The sequence below is a fragment of the Myotis lucifugus genome, unplaced genomic scaffold (assembly GCF_000147115.1).
Source record: "Myotis lucifugus unplaced genomic scaffold, Myoluc2.0 scaffold_13, whole genome shotgun sequence".
Classification (NCBI taxonomy): Eukaryota; Metazoa; Chordata; class Mammalia; order Chiroptera; family Vespertilionidae; genus Myotis; species Myotis lucifugus.
In genome coordinates this window covers 674,813-701,156 of record NW_005871061.1, presented here as the reverse complement: position 1 = coordinate 701,156, position 26,344 = coordinate 674,813, and the positions used below count along the sequence as shown (strand labels likewise).

The 26,344-nt window shown below is 41.2% G+C and overlaps 1 protein-coding gene across 1 annotated transcript; it reads right to left on the bottom strand.

Moving 5' to 3' along the window:
* On the bottom strand, nt 1-26,344 carry BTK (Bruton tyrosine kinase). The gene is made up of 19 exons (XM_023750453.1): nt 26,264-26,344; nt 24,294-24,464; nt 23,585-23,683; nt 21,384-21,452; nt 19,781-19,862; nt 13,499-13,627; nt 13,121-13,188; nt 11,998-12,185; nt 11,504-11,566; nt 10,862-10,916; nt 10,505-10,584; nt 10,205-10,332; nt 9,252-9,326; nt 8,280-8,451; nt 7,548-7,764; nt 6,479-6,543; nt 5,126-5,244; nt 4,473-4,630; nt 1-1,023 (listed from the first exon to the last, which is right to left on the bottom strand). Exons 1-19 carry the CDS (start codon nt 26,342-26,344, stop codon nt 952-954), a joined length of 2,091 nt encoding a protein of 696 aa, XP_023606221.1. The 3' UTR covers nt 1-951.

Sequence of the window (26,344 nt, the reverse complement as noted above, 5' to 3'; positions counted from 1 at the left end):
CAGGTCTTGCATCCCAGCGCCAAGACGCTGTGCAGACATTGTTCCGAAAAGAAAAAATAAAGTAAAAAAGGAAGTTACTTCAGACCACCTGGCCTGTTTCAGCCCCTACAATCCCGCCTGCTTCCAAATTGGCCCCGGCTTTCCCAACTGCCTTGTTAGTAGTGCCCGGCAGGGATTGCTCGACCCATCTCTTAGCCATCTGGGCCCGCGGCTCTAATTTGATGGTTGCCCGCTCCTGACTTAGGGAAAAAAGGATCCAGGAAAATTCGGCTCCAATTGTAAGCTTTATCCCGATAACATTACATGCCTACTGTGTGCAAGGCACTGTAATTTTTAGCTTGTTAGTTTGATTCAGAGGCAGAATTTTCCAACAGCCAGAGGGGTTAAATGCCTAGGATCCTGTCGAATTCTCAAGGTAGGAATATGCCAAACCAAATGCTGCACAATAGTTTTCTGGAACACTGAGATAGGGTGTTTCAGGGAGGCTGCATGACTAATCAAGAGAGCAAGAAGCCTTCATGCTTTCCAGTAATTTTATTTTATGAAAACACCCTCCCCTCCCATTTTTATGACACCGTTATATTTTTGCCAAATTCGGCCTCCCTCCCAGCAAGCTCTAATGCATACCCAAAAGAGCTGTTGGACCCCTCGTGAGGCTATTTACACCCTTCCCTCCCCCAAAACTGTTTCCATCCCAGATTCAGTCTGTCTTAATACTCTTGGGAAATTTCTTCTCTGGGGGACAGTACCGGGCACCATAATTCCTTGGCCTTTGCTCAGAAGGTACTATCCCAGGGAATCAAAGAAGAGAGGCAGCCCTAGATGTAGAGAGGGGCCTTTGTGTATTCAGCCAGAGCACAAAGGCTCTAGGGCCTGCAGCTTTGGTTTGCCTCAAGAAAGTGAAATTGGAGTTTGTGGAGGAGAGTAGAACTAGGAAGCTTATTGGTGAGCTCAGGATTCTTCATCCATGACATCTAGAATGTTGCTCAGAAGAACTTTGAAAGTGGGACGTTCATCTGCTTTCTAAAACCAAAGAAAAAGTAAAGTATTATAATGAGTTAAAATCCAGAATTCAAGGGAAATGCAATGAGTGTGCAGCAAATGTTTATTAAGTATATACTATCTGCCCAGAAATATATCCTGTCAAGACAGAAAAAAAGAGAAAAGAAATAGTAGCACTCTATAAAATACTCGTGCACTTTCCATTGGGTTATGAATGTGATGAGGTCAATTTGCAAATCAAACTAATATATTGATTAAAACAGGGAAAATTCATTACATAATTATACACCAGTGCATTATTATTTTGCATCCTCAACTGAAAAAAAAAATGGTTATCAAATTTAAGTGGTTGACAGAACTAAAATCCTATAACCTTTGGTAATTTTTAGTTGGGTTTCAAACACTGTTTCTATTATCTCATAGTCAAACGTAATAAGGAATTTTAACATTTCGAAACCATGGACTGCATCACTGGGCAGGGATCCTGAGCACCTGAGACTTACTGTCTTGTCTAGACTATTGTCATGGTCCACAAGCCCCTGAGGTATTTAGTGATTCCGGGCATAGTCATACCACAAAGGTCTCAATTCATCAAAACCAAAATGCCATCAATTTCTTGTTCCTATGAATCAGTGGTTCTCAAACCTAGCTGAGTATCAGAATTTCCTGGGAAGTTTAAAAAGATATTTCTGAGTTCCACTCCAGATATACCTCATCAGAATTTCTGCAGATAAGGCTCAGTCAGCTGTACTTTTAAGAGTTCTCCAGGGATTCTGATGTGCATCCAGTTTGGAGACTACCACTTTAAACAGGCTGTAGGGAAAGTGCCTCTCTGAAACAGTTAACTAACAGAGTGAGGGTATCCTAGTTGGGAGGGAGCATAGCCAGTCACCCTTAATCCTGCATGGCACAGGAGATAGAAGGGAAATGTCTTCAAGAGGTTCTCCCTACTTTCTTTGTGACCCAAGTCATTTGTTGAAGGAAAACTTGCCATGCTCTGATCCAGATCCCCAATTTTCACCCCACCAAGAGGGCTCTAGATCAGTGATGGCGAACCTTTTGAGCTCGGCGTGTCAGCATTTTGAAAAACCCTAACTTAACTCTGGTGCCGTGTCACATATAGAAATTTTTTGATATTTGCAACCATAGTAAAACAAAGATTTATATTTTTGATATTTATTTTATATATTTAAATGCCATTTAACAAAAATCAACCAAAAAAATGAGTTCACGTGTCACCTCTGACACGTGTGTCATAGGTTCGCCATCACTGCTCTAGATTCACATATGTGCTTGTTGGACACTGTCTGTCCTTCTCTGTTTCTAGTAGGGCAGAACTAAGAGGTTTTGGTCGCCAAATTAAGGTTGCCAAGGATCTACTGAAAAGTGGAGAAGGCACCTCTGGAAGAACCAAAGGTGAGAGCAGCAAAGCATTTTAGTAATAATGGGACAGGCCCTTTATTTTCAAAACTAGTGGCCCTATGCACAAAATTTGTGCAGGGGAGGGGGTTCCCTCAGCCCAGCCTGTACCCTTTCCAATCGGGGAACCCTTAGGGGACATCAATCTTGCAATCTGGGACCGCTGGCTCTTAACTGCTCATCTGCCTGCCTGCCTGATCGCCCCGAACTGCCTCTGCCTGCCTGCCTGATTGCCCCTAACCCAGCCCTGGGCAAACTACGGCCCGCAGGCTGGATCTGGCCCATTTGAAATGAATAAAACTAAAAATAAAAAAAAAGACCGTACCCTTTTATGTAATGATGTTTACTTTGAATTTATATTAGTTCACACAAACACTCCATCCATGCTTTTGTTCCGGCCCTCCGGTCCAGTTTAAGAACCCATTGTGGCCCTCGAGTCAAAAAGTTTGCCCACCCCTGCCCTAACCCCTCTGCTGCCTGCCTTATCGCCCCTAACATCTCTGCCTGACTGCCCCTAACTACTTCTGCCTGCCTGCCTGATCGCCCCTAACTGCTCTCCCCTGCCAGCCTGATCTAGCCCCCAATGGCCCTCCCTTGCCGGCCTGATCTCACCCCCAACTGCCCACTCCTGCTGGCCTGATCAGCACTAATGGCCTCTGCCTTGGCCCTCACCACCATGGCTTTGTCCGGAAAGAAGTCTGATGTCCAGAAGATGGCCAGTCGACCCGGTCTAATTAGCATATTACCCTTTTAGTAGTATAGATAGATTATATAGGATAGGGTTGCTTAAATGGGGGGGGGGGGCCTTTTTCAGCAGGAGATGCTCTTGGCAGACAAAAATACATAACCCCTATATCTGGACTGATAGCCAGCCGTATGTACTATACTGCCAAACTGGTCATTAAAATATCAAACCACTTTCTTACACCTTACACCAAACAGCTGTTGCCCTTAAAACCCCTCCTCAGCGTCCACCTTAGGTTCTGCCTTCACAGTTCACCCAGATTAGGTTCTGATTGGTCGGTTTCTATGCCAGTCAGTGTCAAAAGCTCCACCTCCTAGGCAGCCTTTGGCTCCTCGCACTTCACCCAGATTAGGTTCTGATTGGTTGGTTTCTATGCTCATCAGTGTCAAAAGCTCCACCTCCTAGGCAGCCGTTGGCTCCTCACAGTTCATCCAGATTTGGTTCTGATTGGTCGGTTTCTATGCCAGTCAGTGTCTCCAGGTCTAAGGGCCTGATCAGAGAGCAAGGTTGATCAGCAGCCCCAGCGGAGGCCTGAGAGACAGAGAGGCGTGGCTGCTGGCCAGGCCCTGAGAGAAAGAGAGAGGCAAGGGCTGATCAACAGCTGCCACAGAGGCTACGGATCAGACCCTGCTTCTCTCTCCAGGCCTCTCTTTGGGCCCGATCTGCAGCCCCCTCGGCATTCAGTGCTGGGTTGCAGCGCCTGCAGCAGCGTCAGTCAGTGCTGAGTCGCCACGATAACCCAGCACTAACTGCAGGACTGACTTCCGGTAGGTTGAGCCTTCAGTCATATTGGATGTTACGGACCCTGGGTTTTTATATATTAGGATACCACATGCCCCATAATGTACCATATTTTTTAAAAAGAGCACTACCTGTTTTAGTTCCCTTTGGGGTCATTGAGTCTTTATTTTTAAAATCTCACTTAGGACCACAGCCAGAAAAGGTTGGCAGTAAAGTAGAAGAAAGAACCAATGACTCCCAAGGGAATAAACACAAATTTTAATGACTTTTTAAAAATGCCCATACATTTGTCTGAGTGCCTTTGACTGCTTGTGTATACTAGGTGACATGGCCTCACCCCCTTTCCCTAAAGCTGAGTTGGTACTGGAGTCTGAAAATAATACTCTAGTGAGGATTGGAGTGGCCTGGGAAAGCCTCTGGCTATCAAAGGATTAGGGTGCTGGCTGGGGTCCTAGAATGTATGTAGCTCCATGCAGCCAGGGAGAGTGGGGACTGGGTGCCTGGCTGGCTAAATGATAAAGTAGATTCAGGGAAATAATTTAAGAGGTCTCAGTAAAACACTTACCTCATGCCAGCAGCTGTACATGATGGTATATACCCTTTCTGAAGCTAGATGAGGCCTGTAGAGACGTAAGCCTTGGGCAATATGTTCAGCAGTTTCACTGTTAGTAAATCTCTCATATGGCATCTTCCCCAGAGAGTAAATTTCCCACATCAAAACCCCTAGAAAATGAAAAAAAAAAGTAGTCATTTTTCAGTCTTTTCAGGTAGCCGGGATCCTACTCTTCCTAGATTAACCTCAAAGATTAGATTCAGTTGATTTGCCCCTCTGTGCTTTTTGTGTTTTGTCCAAACTTCCACTATAGTACTGACTACACTGGAGGTTAATTAGGGTTGCAGTGGACCATTAGGTCCTTCAGGAGAGAGACAGCATCTTTTTTGTCTTTGTGGTTATAGGGTCTGGCACAGTCCCTAGTACATAATCAGTATTCAGAAGCTGTCGAATACTGAATGAATCGTTTGTTCCCCTCAATATTTTGTAAGTTCTAAGTGGCAGGGATTGTGTCTAGTTTACTGGTTTTATACCGAGAAATGCTGTGGTGCCAGACATAGTAAGCACTCCCTAAGGATTAGATGAACGAAAGCAAGAACAAATAATCTCTGTACAGTTTGCAAAGTGTCAGTTTCCCCATTGTATTTATAATCTTAATCACTCACCAAAAGCCCAAATGTCAGATTTGCTGCTGAACTTGCTGTACATAAGGACTTCTGGTGGAGACCACCGGACTGGAAATTTGGAGCCTACTGAGCTTGTGTATTCATCATCCAGAACATACCTGCAAAGAATTCAGGACTTGTTAGTGTTAGGATTTGGAGAGTTTGGCATTTACTTATGTTTTCTTGGCACAGTAACAAGAGTTGCACACATACATGCCCACAGGCCATCCAGTGTCTTCTACAAATGTTATTTTTAACATGTTCCTGTTCTCATATCTGATTTAGCTTTCCTGATTGACAATATAGTTACAGCAAGGATGAAATGAAATAAGATCTAATAAGTACTCCCTTTCTCTTCTCTATCCCTTTCCTTTATCTTTTCTTCTCCTTCCCTTCCATCTATTCTGCAGTTGCCAGTGGGACTTAGACTGATTAAGAAAAGAAAGCCTTGACCGGTTTTCTTCAGTGGTTAGTCAGCCCACAGACAGAAGGGTCCAGGGTTCGATTTCAGTCAAGGGCACCTACCTCCATTGCAGGCTCAATGCCCAGCCCCCAGTCAGGGCACATGCGGGAGGCAACCAATTGATGTGTCTTTCTCACATCAATGTTTCTTTCTCTCTGTCTCTCGCCCTCTCTTCCATTCTCTCTAAAAAAAATCAATGGAAAAAATATTCTTGGATGAGGATTAACAAAAAAAAGAAAAGTAAGGAAGGAAGGAAGGGAGAGAGAAAGAAAGAAAGAAAGAAAGAAAGAAAGAAAGAAAGAAAGAAAGAAAGAAAGAAAGAAAGAAAAAAAGAAAGAAAAAGAGAGAGAGAGAGAGAGAGAGAGAGAAAGAAAGAAAGAAAGAGAGAAGAAAGAAAGAAAGAAAGAAAGAAAGAAAGAAAGAAAGAAAGAAAGAGAAAAGATGTAGAGTCAACAGGATTAACAGATCAAGATAAGGTATTGGAAAAATTTAATTAAAAAAAGAGGAGGGAGCCTGGCCAGCATGGCTCAGTGGTTTGATTCCCTGTCAGGGCATATGCCCAGGTTTTGAGCTTGATCCTGGGGGGCACGTGGGGCATGCACTGATTGATGATTCTCTCTCATCATTGATGTTTCTATCTCTCCTTTCCTCTCTGAAAAGCAATAAAGATATTTTTTAAAGGGAAGGAAATAGAAGAAAGGAATATAACAGTAAAACAAAAGAATGAAAGAAGTGACAAATCATTCAGAGAAAGAAAAAGTATAGAAAGATGTTGGAAAAGACTAGAATGAGAAAAAAGAAAGGGAAAAGATTGAAAACTATGATGTCTCCTCATATTTGTACTGTGCTATTTTTACTTTTAGAGAGAAAGATGAAAGAGGCACCCTCACCTGGACAGGCCGAAGTCAGATACTTTAACAACTCCTTGATCATTTACCAAACAGTTTCGAGCCGCCTGCAGTACAACAGATAGCAGTGAGAATCCATCCCTGGCATACAGGTTAAAGGCATAAAAGCTTCTTCCCACCAGGAGAGTGAAGCAAAGGCAGCCTCATCTCCTTCAACTAGAGACACCTTTCCACCTAACAGGAGTTAGTTGATGCTACTGAGAAACATTTATGCATTTTCACCACATGTAAAGTGACCTGTTTCATAAGTGAAACACTGAGCACATGCAGAATGATTTCATTGACATTGGCAATTCCACAACATCCCTTCTTGAACTGAAATGCTGTGAGAATTAAGGGAGAACAGAAGGCAAGTGTTTTGTTTTCTACTTTTCTGCCAGTGGGACTAGGGCCCTTTGAGTCTTGACCTGGCTGAAATTGATGGGGGCACAAACTCATGCCTCCAGAGGCCATGCAGGCAAACTGATAGAGTGAAGTGGGTGGATAAAGATTGCAGGAAAGTGGAGAGCATGCGGCTTGTCTAAAGGAGGCAGCTGCTCCTCAGCTCCAGCATGGCCTGTGAGATTGTGGACCTGGTGTTACAAGATGGTCTAGACTTTCTAGAGAAGCTGGAAATTCAGTTTTTAAAAAAATATGAAATGTATATTTTTAAGTGTTTGCTATATATAACATTTTTTAAATAACATGCACCCGCAGGCCCCCAGTTTGTGACTCTGATGTAAGCAAATGATGACTCTGTGTCAGGAGCAGTTCCTTTGGGAAGCAGGGTTGCTCATCTACTCCTGAAGGACCCCACCGTTTCCTTGGCATGGTACAGGGCTGGCAGTAAGTGACTGCTCTATTTCCCACCATGGCAGAACTCATGGTATTGAGGCTGGAGATCCTTGACAGGCTGACCACTGGGGCAGAGGCTCACCTAACTTTCAGTGTTTTCTAGATAAAACTGAAATGATAGCTTCAGCAACCCTCCTCATCCATGTACGATATGTCTTTCTCTGCTACTTCCACCCCCTCAGCCCTTGATCCCAGGCTAATCCTTCTGAGGTCCCACCAGGTCTCTGTGAAGGAATTGCTTTGACTCCAGGTATTCCATGGCTTCGCAGACATCCTTGCACATCTCCAGCAGCTGCTGATTCTGGAAGTGGTGGCGCATCTCCCTCAGGTAGTTCAGGAGGCAGCCATTGGCCATGTACTCAGTGATGATAAAGATGGGGCGCTGTTTGGTGCAGACACCGTACAACTGCACCAGCTTCTCATGGGAAAGATTCCTACAGGAGAGGCAATGAACCAGTCTTCCCCTTCTGGCTCTGCATACCAGTCAGAAAAGGGCTGGAGTAGAAAGGGGTTGGCCTGGGATTAGAGTGTCAGATAAGGGACCACAATAGCAAGTTGACTTTCCTCCTTCCCACCCTTAATCCCAACAGTACCTAATATGTGAGAGTGAGCAGGGACTTGGGACTCATCAATAGAACAGGAAACAAATCAAGGAATCAATGAACACTAAGGCTAAATCAATATCAGTCTTCCTCTTGAAAGTTTTATATTCCACAAGCATTCGAAATGCTACTGAGATGGTAAGCACCCATGATCAACACTAATTTCAACCAATATCTAAGGCAGATAAATGATTACCTTAGAAGTTAGGACTCCTACCAATCAAAGGTTGACCTCAGTCCCTGGTCCAAATCTCTCACTAAAAGTCACCTTAAACCACAATGGATTGTCCTGGTAATTCCTAGACTCCAGCAACTGGATTGAGAGTTGAGTTTGGGCTGTAACTCACATCATGACTTTGGCTTCTTCAATGAACTCATCCTCAGACATGGAGCCTTCTTTGATCATCTTGATGGCCACATCATACTGGCCTCTCCATTTCCCATACTTCACTACCCCAAATTGTCCAGTCCCCAGCTCCTTCAAGAAGGTCAGGTCCTTTGGATCAATTTCCCATGATCCTATAAAAACAAAGCCTTAGTGTGAGTCTTTGGGAGTCGTGTACATATAATTCCTACAATAAATAAGAATTCCTACTGGAAATAGAAATAGGCAAGCAGTAAAAGGGAAATTCTCAGGGGTACTAATCCACCTTTGCTCAGGTAAATCTCAGGGACAAGAGATTACTGGTTGGAGGAATCTTGGAATTTTAGATGCAAGTCAGCTATAAGGGAAGAAGATAGACTAGATGTCTTAAAACCCTTTATGTTTATGATTATGTGGGGTTTTTTTACCACAATTTAAAAAATAATCACTTTATGAATTTATATTTTTGCAGTCCCACTTTGAGCCACCAGAGGGGGTAAATCATTAAATAACTTGTTTAGCTCTGTCTTAACCTTCCTTGAGGCAGCTGGTGCAGAACAGTGTGTTGCAAGAACACTCATGAGGCAAGGTCTTTTTTCGTTGTTGTTGTTGTTGTTGTTAATCCTCACCAGAGGATATTTTTGCCACTGCTTTTCAGAGAGGGTGGAAGGGAGGGAGGGTGGGGGAGAGGGAGAGAGGGATAGAGAAACATTTATGTGAGAGAGACACATTGACTGGTTGCCTCCTGTATGCGCCCTGTATGGGCCAGGGATCAAACCTGCAACCCAGGTACATGCCCTTGGCTGGGAATCAAACCCAGGACCCTTTGGTGCTTGGGCCAACACTCTAACCACCGAGACATATCGGTCAAGGCAAGGCAAGGTCTAATTGGGTAGGCCAAAGGTAGTCCTTGCAACTGGCTAGTCCACCCTACCCTAAAAAAATAAACAGTTACCGTAGCCCAGGCCTGCAGTAGAAGGTGCATTCTTGTTTTGTTGAGACACTGGATATTTGAGCCTAGATATGAGTCCTGAAACATACAGAGGGCATCATGTTCTTGGTGCAGTGTAGGGGTGAGATACCTGACACACCCTCACTTAAAACCTCACACTTCCGATGTTCATCTTTCTAGTACATTTTGAATCCCAGAAGATCTTCATGAACCCAACATTTTCTGGAAGTTATTCCTCCCATAAAAAAGTTTTTAGGTACAAAAAATAGAAATACTAATTAAAATGCACTACCCAATTAAATATATCCCCACCTCCCAGCCCAGACTTAACTCACATTCTATCTTCTCCATGAAGCTTTTTCCCTTACCAACTTTTCAGTTTTTAGAATGTCTACACTACAGTAGATCCTCAAATAACGTTTTCATTATAATGTTGATGAGCTGCCATAGGAACTTAACACTTGTTTATATCAATTAGACTATGTTAAAATTGGTTTTGTTATACATCATTTTGCTTAATATCCCAGAACCTATTGGTGATATTAAGTAAGAACTTACTGTACTTACAAGCCATTTTCTGATGTTTTCTAACTTTATATTCTTTGAGTGCAAGGACCTTTGTTAATAATTTTCTGCATTTTTCCTCTAGTACCGAGGAAATTGCTAAGTACACAGTAGTAACTCAATGAATACTTGCTGATTGATTAATCATCAGTCTCTTCTATGTTTTTCCTTAGCACTGAGCATAAATCACCAAATAAGAAGCCAGTCCCTATGGGTATAAGGTCTGTCTTTGACTACCTCTTTAGTTGACCACCACTGAGCATCACAGGGGTTGACTTTCACAGCTAATTGCACTGACTGCCCTGTGAGGCTTATTCATCCCCTCATCACCTTGTTCTGAATTACTTCTTCTGGGGCTTGGCACACCCTTCTTTGGTGTCCCTGGTACTCACCTGCAGAGTTATGCTGATGGTAGTTAATGAGCTCAGGGATGGTGCTGAAAAGGTGCTTCTCAGCCAGGTAATATTGGCTCTGAGGTGTGGAACACACAACATAATGGCGTATCACCCCTTGAGGGTCCCTGAGAAGTAGATTCTAAGTCAGCAACTTGGGAACATGCAGGACCCAAGAAGTGAAGTGAGATGAGTTTTGAGTTTAAGGGACAGAGGAAATACGAGGGGCACACCATTAAGGAGCTGTTGGGTGGGCACCCCTGTCCTTTGTCCCCAGGGCCTTGGAAGAGTAGCACTCACCCTGTAGATTTAGCAAATACAGACACAGTATATTTTCCAGCTTTGCTGGAGTCTCTGACAATGAAACCTCCTTCCTTCCCCTGAAACAACAAAAAAAATAAGCTTACTCTAAGGAGGAAGTGGTGCTCACATCTGCATCCAAAACCTGGGAGAAAATAGAACAACCCCTGCTTTCAATGCCAAGTTCCATGATTCACCTGCAGCCTCGTTGCTTTTGATACTGAAGAGTATAATTGGGACCCAATAAAAATGATGGTCTTGACACTGCCTTGCCTAGTGGGCAGCAGCAAGCCCTCAATTCAGGATCCTCACGTTTTGTGCAAGGAGGATGCCATTTACTTGTGGTCACACACTTACCTCTTGCTTTAGCAGTTCTTCAGCTTGACTCCGAGTCATGTGTTTGGAATACCACCTGTAAAGGGAGAGTGCTTGAGTGGCTCCTAGACCATGGTGTAATTGATTCCAAGATTAGAGTGTCCATCCTAATGATTCAGTCAATCCACTCAACCCCTATTTTTACTGAGTGCCTATCTTATGCAAAGCACAACTGCATCACTTTCCCAAAACCCACTTGGTACTGAAAATTCATGGAAATGGAGAGTAGAGGACAAAGACAGGTGGCAGAGGGTTGCAGGGAAGGGATCAGGGACAGGGCACTCAAGGACAATCTATTTCTATGATTAAGGAGAAAGGATAATGGCAGAAGTTTGACATTTTCACCCTTTCAAATGTGTCCTATCAGACTGTCAATTCTTTCTTAGAGTGTGGTTCTTTTGGATTTTGGGGGGTGTGGTGATCTCCCCACCTCTCATAAACAGATAGTATTTGTGGCGAAGGTAAGACATAGGCACTAACTTGGGGTGGTGGCATCATTTGACCTAGTTAGCAGTGATTTTAATGAGTATCTTAAAATCAAAGCTTTGTTGAAACTTCAAAAACATATATACTATATTCTATTCCTCCTGGAAGATTGCGCGCTGGAATCATAAGCATACTCACTCATACATTTCTATGGAGTCTTCTGCTTCAGTGACATAGTTACTAGGGATGTAGCCTTCCTGCCTGTAGAGGAGACATTGTGGTAGATAACCCAGCATTCCCATTCCCCGGGGAAGAAACAGATTCATAGGCCCATACCCCTGAGACCAATCTCAAATGGAGGTATATAAACCATACCCCTCCCTCAAAGAGGATCATGTAACAGATGCATGGTTTGGCTAGTGAAATGTGTGGCTTCTGCACATGTGGCATCAATTATTTGTGCACTACAATATTTGGGCCAGAACCTACAGGCTCAGAGAGGTGGTCACCTGTAGAGCTTCACTCTGGGAAGCACTTGGAGGGGCAGCCTATTCACCTTGATGTGGGAAGAACAATTTCTGATTGGAATATTAGTAGGGAATTATGTTGCACGTGTGTGAAGTGGGTGGTCACAAGGCTCAGGAAGGGCTGGCATGAACTCACCCATTTTTATTTTCTTTTTTTGGACTCACCCATTTTTATCTCGTGCTCGCCACCAGGGTAAGTTGCTTTCTTCCAGGATAAAATATTCATCACCCTTCCGTAGCTGTAGGTCATTTGCATTCATTGGCATGTAGTCATAAAGGGCCACAACCTTTTTCAGTTCACTTGTGGAAACTGGTGCTGCTGTTGGCTCAGGGGGCAGTGGCTTTTTCAAGATCTGTGTAGGTAGGAGAAAAAAGTAGGGTGGTTTGGCTAGACATTAAATACTCTCTTCTCTCCCAACTTTCTGGTTTACTAGAGACACTATTCTAATCCAAATCAGGCATAGTAAGACAGTTTATTCAGCATCCATTTTTAAGCACTTATGCAGAGGTTCTAAGCTTGGAGTGCACATCAGAATCATGTAGGGAACATTTATTTAACAATCCTGACACCCAGACAGTTCCCCAGACCAATTACATCAAAATCTTTGGGGATGGGACTCAGATGTCAGTACTTTTAAAGCTTCTGGACAAAAACCATTTGCAGACACAATCAGGAAACCTATTTGGCACAGAGGGTAGGTACATGGATCTACTAAGTGGCTTTGAGTCTCAGTTTCCTTGTTTATAAATGAGCATAATAATTTCTGCCCTGCTTTATTGTGCTTCACAGATATTGTGTTTTTTGTTTTGTTTTTGTTTGTTTGTTTTAGAAATTGACAAAAGATTATGGCTCGGTTTATTTCAGTGATTTGGAACCAAACCCACAATATCTCTAAAGTATGCCTGTATATGAAGAAGAGCTTTCTAGACCTCAAAAAGTAACCAAATAAGCAAGTTTGAAGTAATATGTTAGTGATAGGATGAAGGTATTGTGTGTTCACTATTAAATTCTTTTAACTTTATGTTTGAAAATACTTTTATTTTAAAAAATCAGGATCTGTTTTGTTTTAAACAGGTGATTGGATTAAATGGTTGCCAAGGGTTTCCGAATAGCCCTCTATCTTTCCACTGAAGGGGAAGTCCTAATGAGAAGGACAAATTCCCTGTCTTAGAAAGAATGTCAATTAACAGTACCAAGTCCCAGAAAAATTCTAAGACTCTGGTGTGTTTTCTGTGGTAATTGTAAGTTTCTATTTGAGCAATAGCAGCACCCAATTTTCCTGTATACCTGGTCCTCCTCAGGTGTGGGAGGAAGAGGCTTTTTTGTCTTCCGGTGAGAACTCCCAGATTTTAAGCCTGCAAAATAAGATACCAGTGATGATACAGAATGCATATTAGGAAATGGCCTGGAGACTGGTTTGGTCAGGGACTTTGCCCTCTCTGCTCTGCAGTGCCTTTAGGCAAGTTAGAAAAAGTCTGGGTGGACACAGCCCCATGGCAGGTTGCACAGCTTGGAGAACAGAGCACTAGCTGGATTTCAGCACCCACCCTCTCCCAGGCCCCTTTGTGCAATGGCCAAAATATACAAACCTGGGTTTGATAGACCCTTGAAAGAGTGTATGATAGAGTCAAAGGAGGGAGAAATGATATTGATCAGATCTCTTACTTCCATTCCTGTTTTCCAAAATTTGGCAGCCCATAGCATTTTTGGCTGTCTGAGAGCAGCAGAGGTACTGCCCGTCAATCCAGAAGCAAGGGTGGTATTTCTGTACCAGATCACTGTTATACCGGATTACTGTAACAGGAGAGAAGAGAGAGAAAGATCACATCTGACATGCAGGAGAATCAACCATTTGCATGTTTTCCTCTTCAATTAAGCTTAGTGGTGAGCTCCAAACAACTGCCCCTTCATCAGCCACCCTGGAGAGAAGCAGACAGCAAGGCCAGTTGGCTCCCATGCCCAGCCCCAGAGAGGTCCTGTGCAGTTCTCTTCAGTGGTCAGTCATGATAACTATCTCCTGACCAGCATGATAAGAATATCTGATGTCTCCAAAGCCCAAGAACAAAAATATGTTATCTGTGTTTTCCCATGTGGCCATTATAATCTTCTTGTAAGGCAGCTGTTGATTACGATGTGTTTTTTTTTCCAGATAAGGGACACAATTTGTCCAAGCCAAACTCTCACTTCAGCTTTCAATATACCAATGTCCCAGCTCCCTGAGTCGATACATCTCTAAATATATTTTAGAGATATTTGCCTTAGTGAGAACTTCTGCACCAGGCTTTCTGTGTTCATATTCTAATCAACAGAGTGAGCTTAGGGGAAAATTAAGGTGATTCTGCCTCTAGATTTTATCTAGAATAAACATGGTTTTAATCTTCCTAGGACCACCAATGTGGGTTGAGCTCATTGCAGGAGATGAATGCTGGAACTCTATTTCTGTTCTAGGGTTGTGAGGATCAGAAGATCTCCCGGAAGCTAAAGTATTTTGCAAAGAATAGAGTACTTTGCAGATAAGAGGAATTGGTATTATGGTTTTTAATACTGTGGCATCTCAAGATCCTTCACATGGAGTCAGTTAGGTAAGTCTTCCTGGGATCATGTTGTTAGATAACAAGGAAGCAAAGACAACTGAAATAACTGACACTAGCTTCCATTGGGGCAAAGATCTAGGCTGGTCTAAGACCTAGGCTGGTCTAAGCATTTGAGGACATACACATCTCAGCTTTTACTGCTAAGAAGAAACCCTGCATAACATTTTTTAAAAAGATAACAAGCCCAGCTAGTGTTCAGTGATTGAATGTTGACCTATGAACTAGGAGGCCACAGTTTGATACCCGATCAGGGCACATGCCCGGATTGTGGGCTTGATCCCCAGTAGGGGGTATGTGGGAGGCAGCTGATCAATGATTCTCCCTCATCACTGATGTTTCTACCTCTCCCTCTCTCTTCGTCTCTGAAATCAATAAAATATATTTTAAAAAAGATAACAAAACAAAACCTTCCTCTATAGAGACCAACTCCAGTCCTTAAGAACTTGTTAGTCATACTCCACTCACTTAAGGTTTTTTTTTTTTGGGGGGGGGGGGAAGGAAACTTCTGGTGGCCAAGTATAAAAGAACAAAAGTGCCATCTTTTTTTAAAAGTGCTATCTTGATGTTTTTCTAAACATGGATTTGAAGATTTCTAACCACTTTACCATGCCCACCCTCACACCTCACTTTTTCAGCATTCCCCTTCACCATTGCACCAAGTACAGGATGTTGAGAGCTATTCAGATGCAGTGTAGGCTATAAGGGACTGCATCACCCATAAAGAATTTTAAAATAATATTAAAGCCAACCAAACATTTGTCTGAGTTTTATTATTACCAGGCACTGGCAATTCTGAACAACATTCCATATACTCCTCTCAGCAAGAACTGATTGCTCCCATCACTGCCACCATCTACCCCTCTTCCAATGACACTACTCTTAAAGACCCTGGGTGCAAGCCTGGGCACTAGTAGATATGCCAAGAATTTTTAACAACTAATTACTCTGATAAATGAAGCTATGCCAATATGCTAATGAAGGGACATAAAGCTTCCTGTCCTCCCCACCTCCAGCACACACATTAAGAACCCACCCTACATTACCAAATAACGCCTGCCTCTTAAGAGGTTCCTTTAAAATGGTGGCCCCTTTTTGTTAGATAATCCAGAGCTGGTATTTCCAGATACTTAGGAGAGAATTGCAAAAGGAGAGGGTCTGTTATGGACTGAATGTTTGTGTCCCCACAAAATTCATATTATGAAGCCTCCCAATGTAATGGTATTCGGAAAGGGCCTTTGGAAGGGAATTAAGTCATGAGAGTGGAGACTTCATGATGGAATTAGTGCCCTTATAAGAAAAAACTCAAGAGAGAGACTCTCTTTTTATCTCTGCCATGTGAGGACACAGTGAGAAAGTGGCCAGTCTGCAAGCCAGGCAGAGAATTCTCACCAGGAACCAAATCAGAGACACCTTGATCTTGGACTCCCCAGCTTCCAGAACTATGAGAAGTAAATGTTTGTTGTTTAAGCCACCCAGGCTAAGGTATTTTGTTATGACAGCCTGAGCTAAGACAGTGGGAAGGCTAGGAGAAACTGCTTACTTCACCAATTCATAGGGCCAGCCCTGGCTGGGAAGCACTAGTGGTTGGTGCACATTCTCCTAGTACTTGATGGACTGGTGTCTTATATCCATAGCTATCAAGACAATGTCTAAAATTCTGTTTCAGGAATGAATGAAATATTCGTCTCCATACTGGTTGTTGGAGTTTTGCCAATGCCACTCTTTCATTCATTTTGCTGAATTCTTATTTTTGAAATTGCAATTAGGATAGGCTCTATTGAGCTTGAGGAAACAGATTCTAGAGTGAATATAGCCAAATATCTGTGGTGCTATAACATAGAAGTGTCTGCTGTCAGGTTCAAGGAAGTGGAATAAGAAAGCCCAAGGTTAAGTCTTCAGGCATACAACCTTTGCCTGGAAAGTGCCCCTGAAATAATAAATAAACATAGCAGCTGGATAAGAGGTACCTGAGGCTCTACTTTTTAAATTGACGAATAACTTACATATCATAAAGTAAAGTACAAATATCTAAGGTATACAGCTAACCACATTTGTCTAAACCACTTAACCACACTTAGATCCAGCACCTGAGAAGGGTCCCTCATGCCTCTTCACAGTAGAGGCAGCCAGGATTCTGATGAAGTCCCCTTCTCATGTTAGTGACTTTAAAAAATATTTTTACTGATTTTTTTGAGAGAAAGGAAAGGAGAGGGAGAAAGGAAGCAAAACATTGATGAGGGACAAACATCTATTGGTGGCCTCCTGCACTGCCCCTATCGGGCATCGAACCTGCAACCCTGGCATGTTCCCTGACTGGGAATCAATCTAGCAACCTTTTGGTGCATGGGACGATGCCCAACCAACTGAGTCACACTGGCCAGGGCATGTTAGTGACTTTCAATTGGTGCATTTTATTCTAAAGTGAGATAACATTAACTAGGTGGGATTTTATGGCTCCTAGACTATCTCACAATTGGTATTACTAGCACCTCAGTCTGTCCTGGGGTTGTTAGAACTTGCACCTGAATCTTCCAGCAACTATGGTCTTTGTTGCAAGACACCTGCTTTTTGACTCATGTTGTCAGCCCAAGCAGGTTCAACAGGACATACACCCAGGTCTGGAACAGCTGGAAAAAAACGCCTTCGGTAAAACATAAGGGAAAAGAAGGTAGAATTGCACCTACCCACACTAATGACACAACTGAAGTGGTTGTGTTTTGTTTGTTTTGGCTTGTAAATCGTTGTGTGAACATGATAGAGTATATTTACACAAACCTAGATGATATAGCCTACTACACACCTAGCCTTATGGTATAGCTTATTGATCCTAGGCTACAAGCCTGTATTGCATGGTACTGTACAGAACTACACAAGATTAAATCAAGCACAAGATAAAATGATGCAATAAAGAGCTGTGGTAAATACAATATGTATGAAGTTGCTGCTGGTATAAAATGGCATACTGTTTCACAGCAAACTTTTTTTATAAGTAGAAAAAGTATGCTCTAAAATAATAATAAAGGTATAGTACAATAAATACATAAGCAGTAACATTGTCATTTATTATCATATCAAGTCTTATGTATTGTACACAATCATATTGCTGTACTTTTATATGACTGGTAGCTCAGTAGGTTTATTACACTAGCATCACCACAAATACATGAGTAATGCATTGCACTATGATGTTACTAAGTAATTGGAATTCTTCAGCTCCTTTAAAATCTTACTAGAGGTCCGGTGCATGAATTCATGCACAGGTGGAGTCCAGCCAGCCCGCCCCCTGGTTGAACTCCCAGTTGAACTCTGGGTCAAACTCCTGGTCGAGGGGACAATTTGCATATTAGCCTTTTATTATATAGGACTAGAGGCTCGGTGCATGAAAATTCATGCACTTGGGGGGGTCCCTCAGCCCGGCCTGCACCCTTCACAGTCCCGGACCCCTCGGGGGATGTACACCTGCCAGCTTAGGCTCAAAGTTGTCAGCCCGGCTTGTAACTGAGTGGAGCTCCCCCTGTGGAAGCGCACTGACCACCAGGGGGCAGCTCCTGCATTGAGCGTCTGCCCAATGGTGGTCAGTGCACATCATAGCAACCAGTCATTCCTTGTCGTTCCACCATTAGGGTCAATTTGCATATTACCCTTTCACTATATAGGATGGGATTACTGTCATATATGCAGTCTGTTGTTGACCAAAATGTCATTATGTAGCACATGACTGTATCTTACACCAACTATAGGTTCAATTTCTGGGCTAGAGAACCAAGTAGCATGAAACTATATTTTTAGCTTAGTTTCTGGGATGTGGTAGGAATCCAGTCTTCTCCACTCACTAGCTGTATGCCTTTGAGCAAGTTACTTAACCTCTTTGAGCCTCAGTCCCTTCTCTGTAAATAGACAAATGATACACAATTCATAAGCTTATTGTGAGAATTTAATGAAATTGTACATTTGAAGTACTTGGCCCAGAGCCTGGTAGATTATACGTGCTCATTAAACATTAGTTATTATAGTTGTTGTTTTTTGCCCACAGTTGCTATAAAAATTAAATGAAAAAATAAATATAAGGTATTTAGCTCAGTGTCTGGTACATAGCAAGAATTCAACAAATGGCCCCTTTCTTCCTTATTCCTCTCCTCTTTCAGCTTGAAAAAATCGGTAATTTTTATTTTAACCAATTGACTTGTATTCAAGGGAGTGGACAAAGCTGGTGTAGCCAGCTACCAAGTATCAGAATCTAAATGTTATTGAGACAAAAGGCTGTCATGCAATAACCCAACCATGCTGTTATCAGTCTGCCATCCTTCCTGTTTCTCTAGGCAGCCTTTCCTGATGTCAACTCAACCAGTTAATCTCTCAGTCACTTGACGTGTGGCTATATATACACACAAATATGTGTTCATGCATCCTGTGCTACAAGCATTTACTGTCAAGTTTATCTGAGAACACCATATGGTGTATATGAAATGCTGAAACTATGTTCAAGTGTAGATCTTCATAAAGCTAGGAACATAAAATAATTCCTTGGAAAGTATTTATCCACAATGAAGATATGTATAGTGCTTTCTTGTACAGTGCTTTACTGTTTTCCACATGCTTTCACATATATAGCATCATTTAATCCTTAAGACAAACTTGGAGGTAGGTATGGCATGCATATTACTCCAAATTCAGAAGAAACCAAGTCTTAAAGAAATTTATTAGCCTACTTGCCAGAAGTTACTTTGCTTATTAGTGGTGGAAGAGGGCTTGGAACCAGGTTCTCTACATTGACTTCAAGCCCTCTTATAAACATCTATTTTTTTTGGAACTAGATATTGCATACTTAGGATTCAAAATATTGCAAATAACCATTGAATGCCATACCACACCACCCTTATAAACAGTGTAAAGAATGGTACATTTTTATAAATAGAGAAATGGAGATACTTACAATTACAACATTGCACTACAGACATAGTGGTGGAACTGGGTTGAAATTCTTAGTCTAGTGTGTGATATTTTTTTTCATATGATGGAAGATTAAACTCAACTGCATCACTAATATTGGAAAAATTCTTTTTTTCTCTTCCTCTTCCTATCTCCTGCCTTCCCTCCCTCCTTCCCTTCCACCTCTCTTTATTTTTTCTTTCACTTCCCTCCTTCCATCTATCTTTTCCTCTCTCCTTTTCACCTTCACCCCTCTCTTTTTTTCTCTCTTCTGTCTTCCCCTCTCTCTTTATTCTCTTCTCTTCTCTTTGGTCTTTCCCTCTCTCTTTCTCCCTCTCCATCTTCCCCCATCCCTCTTATTTCCTCCTGCCTTTCTTTTCTTTGGAAATTAATTCTCTTTCTTTCTTTTCCAAATAATTCTCACCATTTTTGAGCTGATGAATCCAACGCTTCCTCAATTCTTCTGTTGGGGAGAAGACATAGAGAGGCCCTTCATCATATACAACCTGGGACAATGGACACACAGACTTAGCAGTTAGGATTCAGAATAAAAGGAGAAAGATCTTGATGTAAATAATTTTAAGTCACAACTTTGTATATTCATAGTGGAAAACAAAAAAACGCAGGGTCTTTAGTCAACATTTGGTCCAGGGTCATGTGAGCTATCTGCAGAATTCCTAAGCAATTCATATCCAGGTATGTAGGACTTAGAAGGTCTTAGCTTACTGAATACTAGGTTCTCCTGACTTATGTTTCAATTTGTGTGTAAATTTAGTTCATAATGTTTCCCTCGGCCCATGGTGGAGACAGGACTTTTGTTTATTCAACAAAGGCTGTTTTATAATCCTATTAAACTATGAGTTTGTATAGAGAATTGAAGTAATGATTTATATAACTGAAGTCTTGGTTAGTACATATGAATTATTCACTTGGATAATATGGAACCAAATTTTAACTCATGGATAATTTTCCCCTCACAGCCCAGTGGCCTCCACTTCCCAATATTAGCCAAAGTAAACCAAACATGGACACAAATCCACTCCAAAAAGAGTAAAGTATATGTTAAGCACTATCATCAAATCAAACAGTCAATATTTTTAACACCTCACCAGAACAAGGCACTGTGCTAGGTGTTGTAGAGACTTAATAAACCTCACATAGTGGATTCTAAAGTCAAATGTAAATTAATTTTGAATTATATGCAGCTTAGCTTTTTCTACTAGCCCAGCCAAACAATGTCATCTTGTTGAAACACAATGGTAGCAAAACTATGTCTAAAATACCCCTCCGTCAAAATTTTTGTAAACTTTGATACAGTCAAGGACATGAGCAAGATCCTTTTACATTTTTCTTCTTGCTTGTTAGTCTTGCTGTGCTCATCAATCCATGACAGAAAGCCCCCTCCCCTGAGACTTTCCACTTCCTTTTCTGGCTTTCACTGTTGCAGGGGCTTCTATATTCAAGACAAGTGGCCTACAGAGTTCTCAGGACACAAGCAAGATGAATTGAATTTCTTGTTCTCCTTTATGGCTTACAATGCATCTACCAAACATATGTCTATGTGGCTCTCCAATCATCCCAGACTAGAATAGAATTTAGGTTTATGTATAAGTCTAATAAGCCTTCCCCATACCAAACTTCCTAATACTTCTCCCCTCCCCTTTTCTGACTTTTCAACCCACATGGCCACCGTTAGACAGATATGCAGAACCAGAGGAAGTGAAATGCTCACTCGACAAACAGCTCATCTTTCTCAATGCAGTTATCATATACAAGACACACCACAATAAAATTAATGCCATTATGGGGTCTCTTTGAGGTGTAGAAACTAAAAGAAACTATGTGAGATTGGGAAAATAGAACAGCAAACACTCTTAGATCATACCAGTCTCATTTCTTAGTCCAGTTTCCTTGTTCACCTCAACTTTTGTTTCCTGGGACTTAGTATCCTGCTTTTTGCCCCACATCCCATCCCTAATGACTACATTACAGGTTCCTCTGAGAGCTGGTGAGAGAAAATACCTCACCTGGAAGGGGTAAGGGAACCTTTCAATGATTGAGATCTGTTCCATTTCACCAGACTCTTCACCCCTTCTCTGCAATGAAAGAAGAAAAATCATGGTTATTGGTTGATGCATTGTTCTTTCCTGGATTTCCTTTGGTGCTGTGAGTTCTTTGCAGTAGGCCAAGAAGGCTCTCCTGCACAGACAATGCAGATTCTTAGTGACTGCTTCCTATAACCTAGTAAGGACACATATCCATAGGAACCATCACATATTCATTTTTTAAAAAAGCCTCAGACATCTCAAATCATTGCAGAAATGGAGTTTACTCCATAAATGGTACTGGGACATTTAACCACTAATATTGGTGATAGGGGAAGGAGTTAGGTAGCTATTTCACACCATACACCAAAGTAAATTCTGGATGGATTCAAGAGCTTAATGTAAAAAAATGAAACTGAGCCCTAGCTGGTTTGGCTCAGTGGATAGAGTGTCGGCCTGCGGACTGAAGGGTCCCGGGTTCAATTCCAGACGAGGGCACATGCCCGGGTTGTGGGCTTGATCTCCAGGAGGAGGCATGCAGGAGGCAGCCGATCAAGGATTCTCTCTCATCATTGATGTTTCTATCTCTCTCTTTCTTTCCATTCTTCTCTGAAATCAATAAAAAATGAAACTGAATGGCTGAGAAAAAAACAACTGACAATAAAATCTTGTGGGAGATAAGAGTTTTCTAATATAATGATAAAAATTAAAATCATTAAGTAGAAGGTGAATTAATTTGATGACATAGATTTTAAAATCCATAGACTTTAACAACAACAACAATAATAATTGCAAAATAAGGCAGCAATGAAATACCATTTTTCTTGGATGACAACTTAACAAACATTTACAATATCTGGTATTTTTTGTTTTTTTAATCCTCACCTGACGATATTTTTCCATTGATTTTTAGAGAGAGTGGAAGGGAGGGGAAGAGACAGAGAGAGAGAAACATCAATATGAGAGAGACACATTGATTGTTTGCCTCCTGCATGTGCCCTGACCAGGGTTGGGGATTGAGCCTGCAACCAGACCTTGACCAGAATTGAACCTGGGACCTTTCAGTCTGAAGGCTGATGTTCTATCCACTGAGCCAAACCTGCCCAGGACTATAATATCTGGCATTAAAAAAATGTAGAGAAATAGATATTCTCATGCATAATTTGTAGGAGTGTATTAAATTCAAATTCCACTTCTAGTAAACAAAATAGAATAAAAAGATAAAAATAACCAAAGTGCATAGATTTCATAAAGAGAAGAAAAATTTTACTTCTAGGAAGTTATTGAAGAAAAAGACTAACAAAAGTACATATGTATGCAAGGATGTTCCTCCAACATGGTTTATAATGTCAAGTACTTGAAAACAACTTAAATGTGTAGTAACAGGGAATTGGTTAAACAAATTACAGAATTGTATATCCATGATAAGGAATACGATGCAGCCATGAAATTCATATTATTAATGAGTACCTATTGTCATGGGGTAAAGATTTCATATATTGAAAATGTAGGTTGCAAAGCAAGATGTGTAGTATGATTCTATGTTTTAAATATATAACACATATTAGTTTGGAAATATGTGTTGGTAGTGGAAAAAAAAACATACACCAACATGTTAATAATGTTTTAGCTAGATGATGTGATTATCTGTGATTTTATCTTTTCTTGTGCTTTTTCATATTTTTGCAAGTTTCTATAATATTAATTTGTCTTGTAATCTGAAAAAAATGATACTTTAAAATTAACTCAATAAGTGGTATGCCCAGGAGAGGCTATGGGAAATGAGAGGAGAATAAGTGAGCTATTAAAAAAAATTCTTATTATTCAGAGTCCTGGGATACTGGCTTTAAAACCAACTCAACCTTGTAAATCTGACCCTGGTAACTGGGGGAATAAAACCAACCATCTCTGATTAGTTTGAAAAGTTGATATAACGCCATCTTGAAATATGTGTTACAAATTTTTCTAGGTAAATGAGTTGTTCTGAATCTGAGGGAAAATGCTGAGACTTGGTAGAATCAGTACATGACAGAGTGAAGAATTTTATAAAGCTTTTTCTGTGTGTTCCACATTATACCGTATCACCAACCAGTTTATTTACAGAGAATTGAAGTGTTCCAAGTTTCTTATCTGCTTCCCCATCACCTACCCCCACCCCTGTTCTGTCAATGGTCTCTTCTTACCGGAATCTGTCTTTCAGGGGGAGGATTTTTTTCAGGAACCACTGTTTCAACACAAGTGATCTTCTCAACATCTATTGAACCCTTCTTACTGCCTCTTCTCTGAGAAAGAGAGTGAGGGAGAAAATGGAGAAAGAATATAGATGATGTGTTGTGGAATTGCACACATGAAACTTGTATAATTGTATTAACCAGTGTCACCCCAATAAATTCAATAAAAAGGAAAAAAAGAGTGATTAAGCAACCGGATGATTAGATTTTATCTACTCATTCAACATAGTGAGGTGACACCCACGATCTATTATCAGGACCCGTCATTTTGAAAAGACAAAAAAACTTCCAGCTCTCACCCTTTTTTGACTACCAGATGGAGGGTAAGCACTATAAAAGAGTAGATGACTGTGTGTCTTTATAACAAAAAATAAGGAAGCAATTTTCAAGTCTTGGATTTCATTCTCAACAATCATTTAATGAATGCTCACCAATGGCAAAAATCCCATGGTAAGATTTCCCTCATGGCTTCTTAGCACCTTTGAATTTTTGCTCCTATGTGGTTGTAGCTAATTCTAGTCTAGGAAATATTTTGCTGAGTTTAAAATGTACTTAAGTTCCTTCCACCTTTCTCCTCCAACCAAAAAGCCTCTAACCCCTCCCCCAATGAAGATCTAAGGCCAAGTCCTTGATACTCAGGTATCACAGCAGAGAAACTTACCCCACGTTCAAAATCATACTCATAGTAGGAAAGTTTCTGCACGGTCAAAAGAAAAAGGCGCTTCTTGAAGTTTAAAGGTGATGTTTTCTTTTTCTGCTGGGATCGCTTCAGAAAGATGCTCTCCAGTATTACTGCAGCCATAGCTTCGTCTTTCTGGAGCTCACTTGTGTGCTGTTGATAATGAAAGCTCTTGACAACCCATCACATTAATTCTAATCACCCTTGGTACCCCCTCAGCCTAGCCACCTAGTTTCGAATGGAACAGAAACGTGTAGAGCTAACAAAGGACCTTCTTCTTTCCTTAACATCCTTCTTCCACAGTCCCCATCTCTGTCAGTTTTCAGGTATAATGGATGTACATTGAATAGGGTGGATTGGTTCTACATTGTAACCTCACATAAACGAAAGTCATGTATAAAGCAATGAAATGCTCTGGATGGCAAATGACATGTACCTGTGTGCTTGGTAATGTCTAGAGGCAAATTTATACTAACCGTCCTTTTATGATGATAAGTGCAGAATCTGTGAATAGCAAAAGTCTCTGTGCAGCTGTGGACTCTGATATCCCCAACAGAGATAATGCAGGTGCCAGAACTCCACTGAGGCAGATATTGGACTTTCAGTTCCCAGTTTCCTAGATGGTGAGTGTAATTTTTCAAACATTGTCCCACTGGGGTCTGTACAAGGGGTCTAATAAGGATATGGAGGGTGCACCTGCAATTATGGATGAATACTAACGCCCAACTGATTTTGCTCATCACCCACTGATAGAGCTACAAATGGTTGAAGCTTTGTTCTAAAATTTAAAAAAAAAACAATTTTGGGGGAGGGAGTTGTTTTTGTCTTTTGGCTTTTCCCCACCTTTTTACTTAGATTAGTTCTTAAACAGCATCATGCAAAAATGATGCAGTCATATTACTCTTATGGATGCCATCTCTGATCATTTATAAAAAGTAACTCAAGCCCTAACCTGTTTGGCTCAGTGGATAGAGCATCGGCCTGCGGACTCAAGGGTCCCAGGTTTGATTCTGGTCAAGGGCATGTACCTTGGTTGTGGGCACATCCCCAGTAGGGAGTGTGCAGGAGGCAGCTGATCGATGTTTCTAACTCTCTATCCCTCTCCCTTACTCTCTGTAAAAAAATCAATAAAATATATATATTTTTAAAAAGTAACTCATTTAGCCACTCTCCAAACTTATAGTACCCCAGAAATATTTAGTTTAGGTAACTGAAATACAGAAAGGCAAAGAAAGTTCACAGAGTCACCATTTTTATTAACACAAACAACACTTCATATCAGTTATTCACTTAAAATTTATGCATGATCTTATATTATGAATTCCAAACCTTTATTAGAACTATAAGATGAAAATATAAATACTGTCACAAAAACAGAACCCTAAATATACCCTAAAAAAATCACCATTCCCTCTCAAGTTTTGTTTGTGGTGGGTTTTTCTCCTGGGGTTGGGATTTAGCTTTTTAACTAAACTACTTATGCTTTTGGTGGCACTAGGAAGCAAAATAAAGTTAGCAGGTTTTTTATTGCTTGTGAAGCACAGAATATTGCTCACACCAGGAAAGCAAGGGAGTGGTTTTTATTGAAGCCTGAGTCTATCCACACCGTTATATTACTCTTTTCTGTGATATAGAAGTGTCTATTATCATACTGGAGGGACAAAAATAGGTTAAAGGAACAGCAGGGATGTTCAGAATGATCTGCTATGTGGATGCCATTGTCTTCTGGGGGTGGATTAGTTCATGGTGTGTAAATAATCTTTCAAGAAAAAGTTGGGCAAAGGAGCAAACCTTTCCCCACACCCTTCCACACAGCTCTCTTCCCTAACTCCTTGGTTTAAATGGGAATGACAAACTCTTAAGTGTTTACAACCAATGAGAGTCCTTTCTTATATTCAGATTCAGCTAAAATCCCAAAGAGATTTCTTTTGATATTAAAGTTATTCATTTACACAGAAGTAGTGGTAACCAACTAATAATACTCTTTTCTCGGGAACTGCCAACTCATGGAGAATCCTGTAATAATATCGCAT

Bases quoted from the DNA above. Each gene is read 5' to 3' on its own strand.
- BTK (XM_023750453.1), bottom strand. From the start codon at position 26,344: ATGCGATATTATTACAGGATTCTCCATGAGTTGGCAGTTCCCGAGAAA. The intron at 8,452-9,251 runs GTAACTGTTTAT...TTGTTTTTATAG, and splicing joins TACTGCAGGCCTGGGCTACG to GATCATGGGAAATTGATCCA. The intron at 5,245-6,478 runs GTGAGGGTGCCT...AATTCTTTGCAG, and splicing joins TCTGACTTCGGCCTGTCCAG to GTATGTTCTGGATGATGAAT.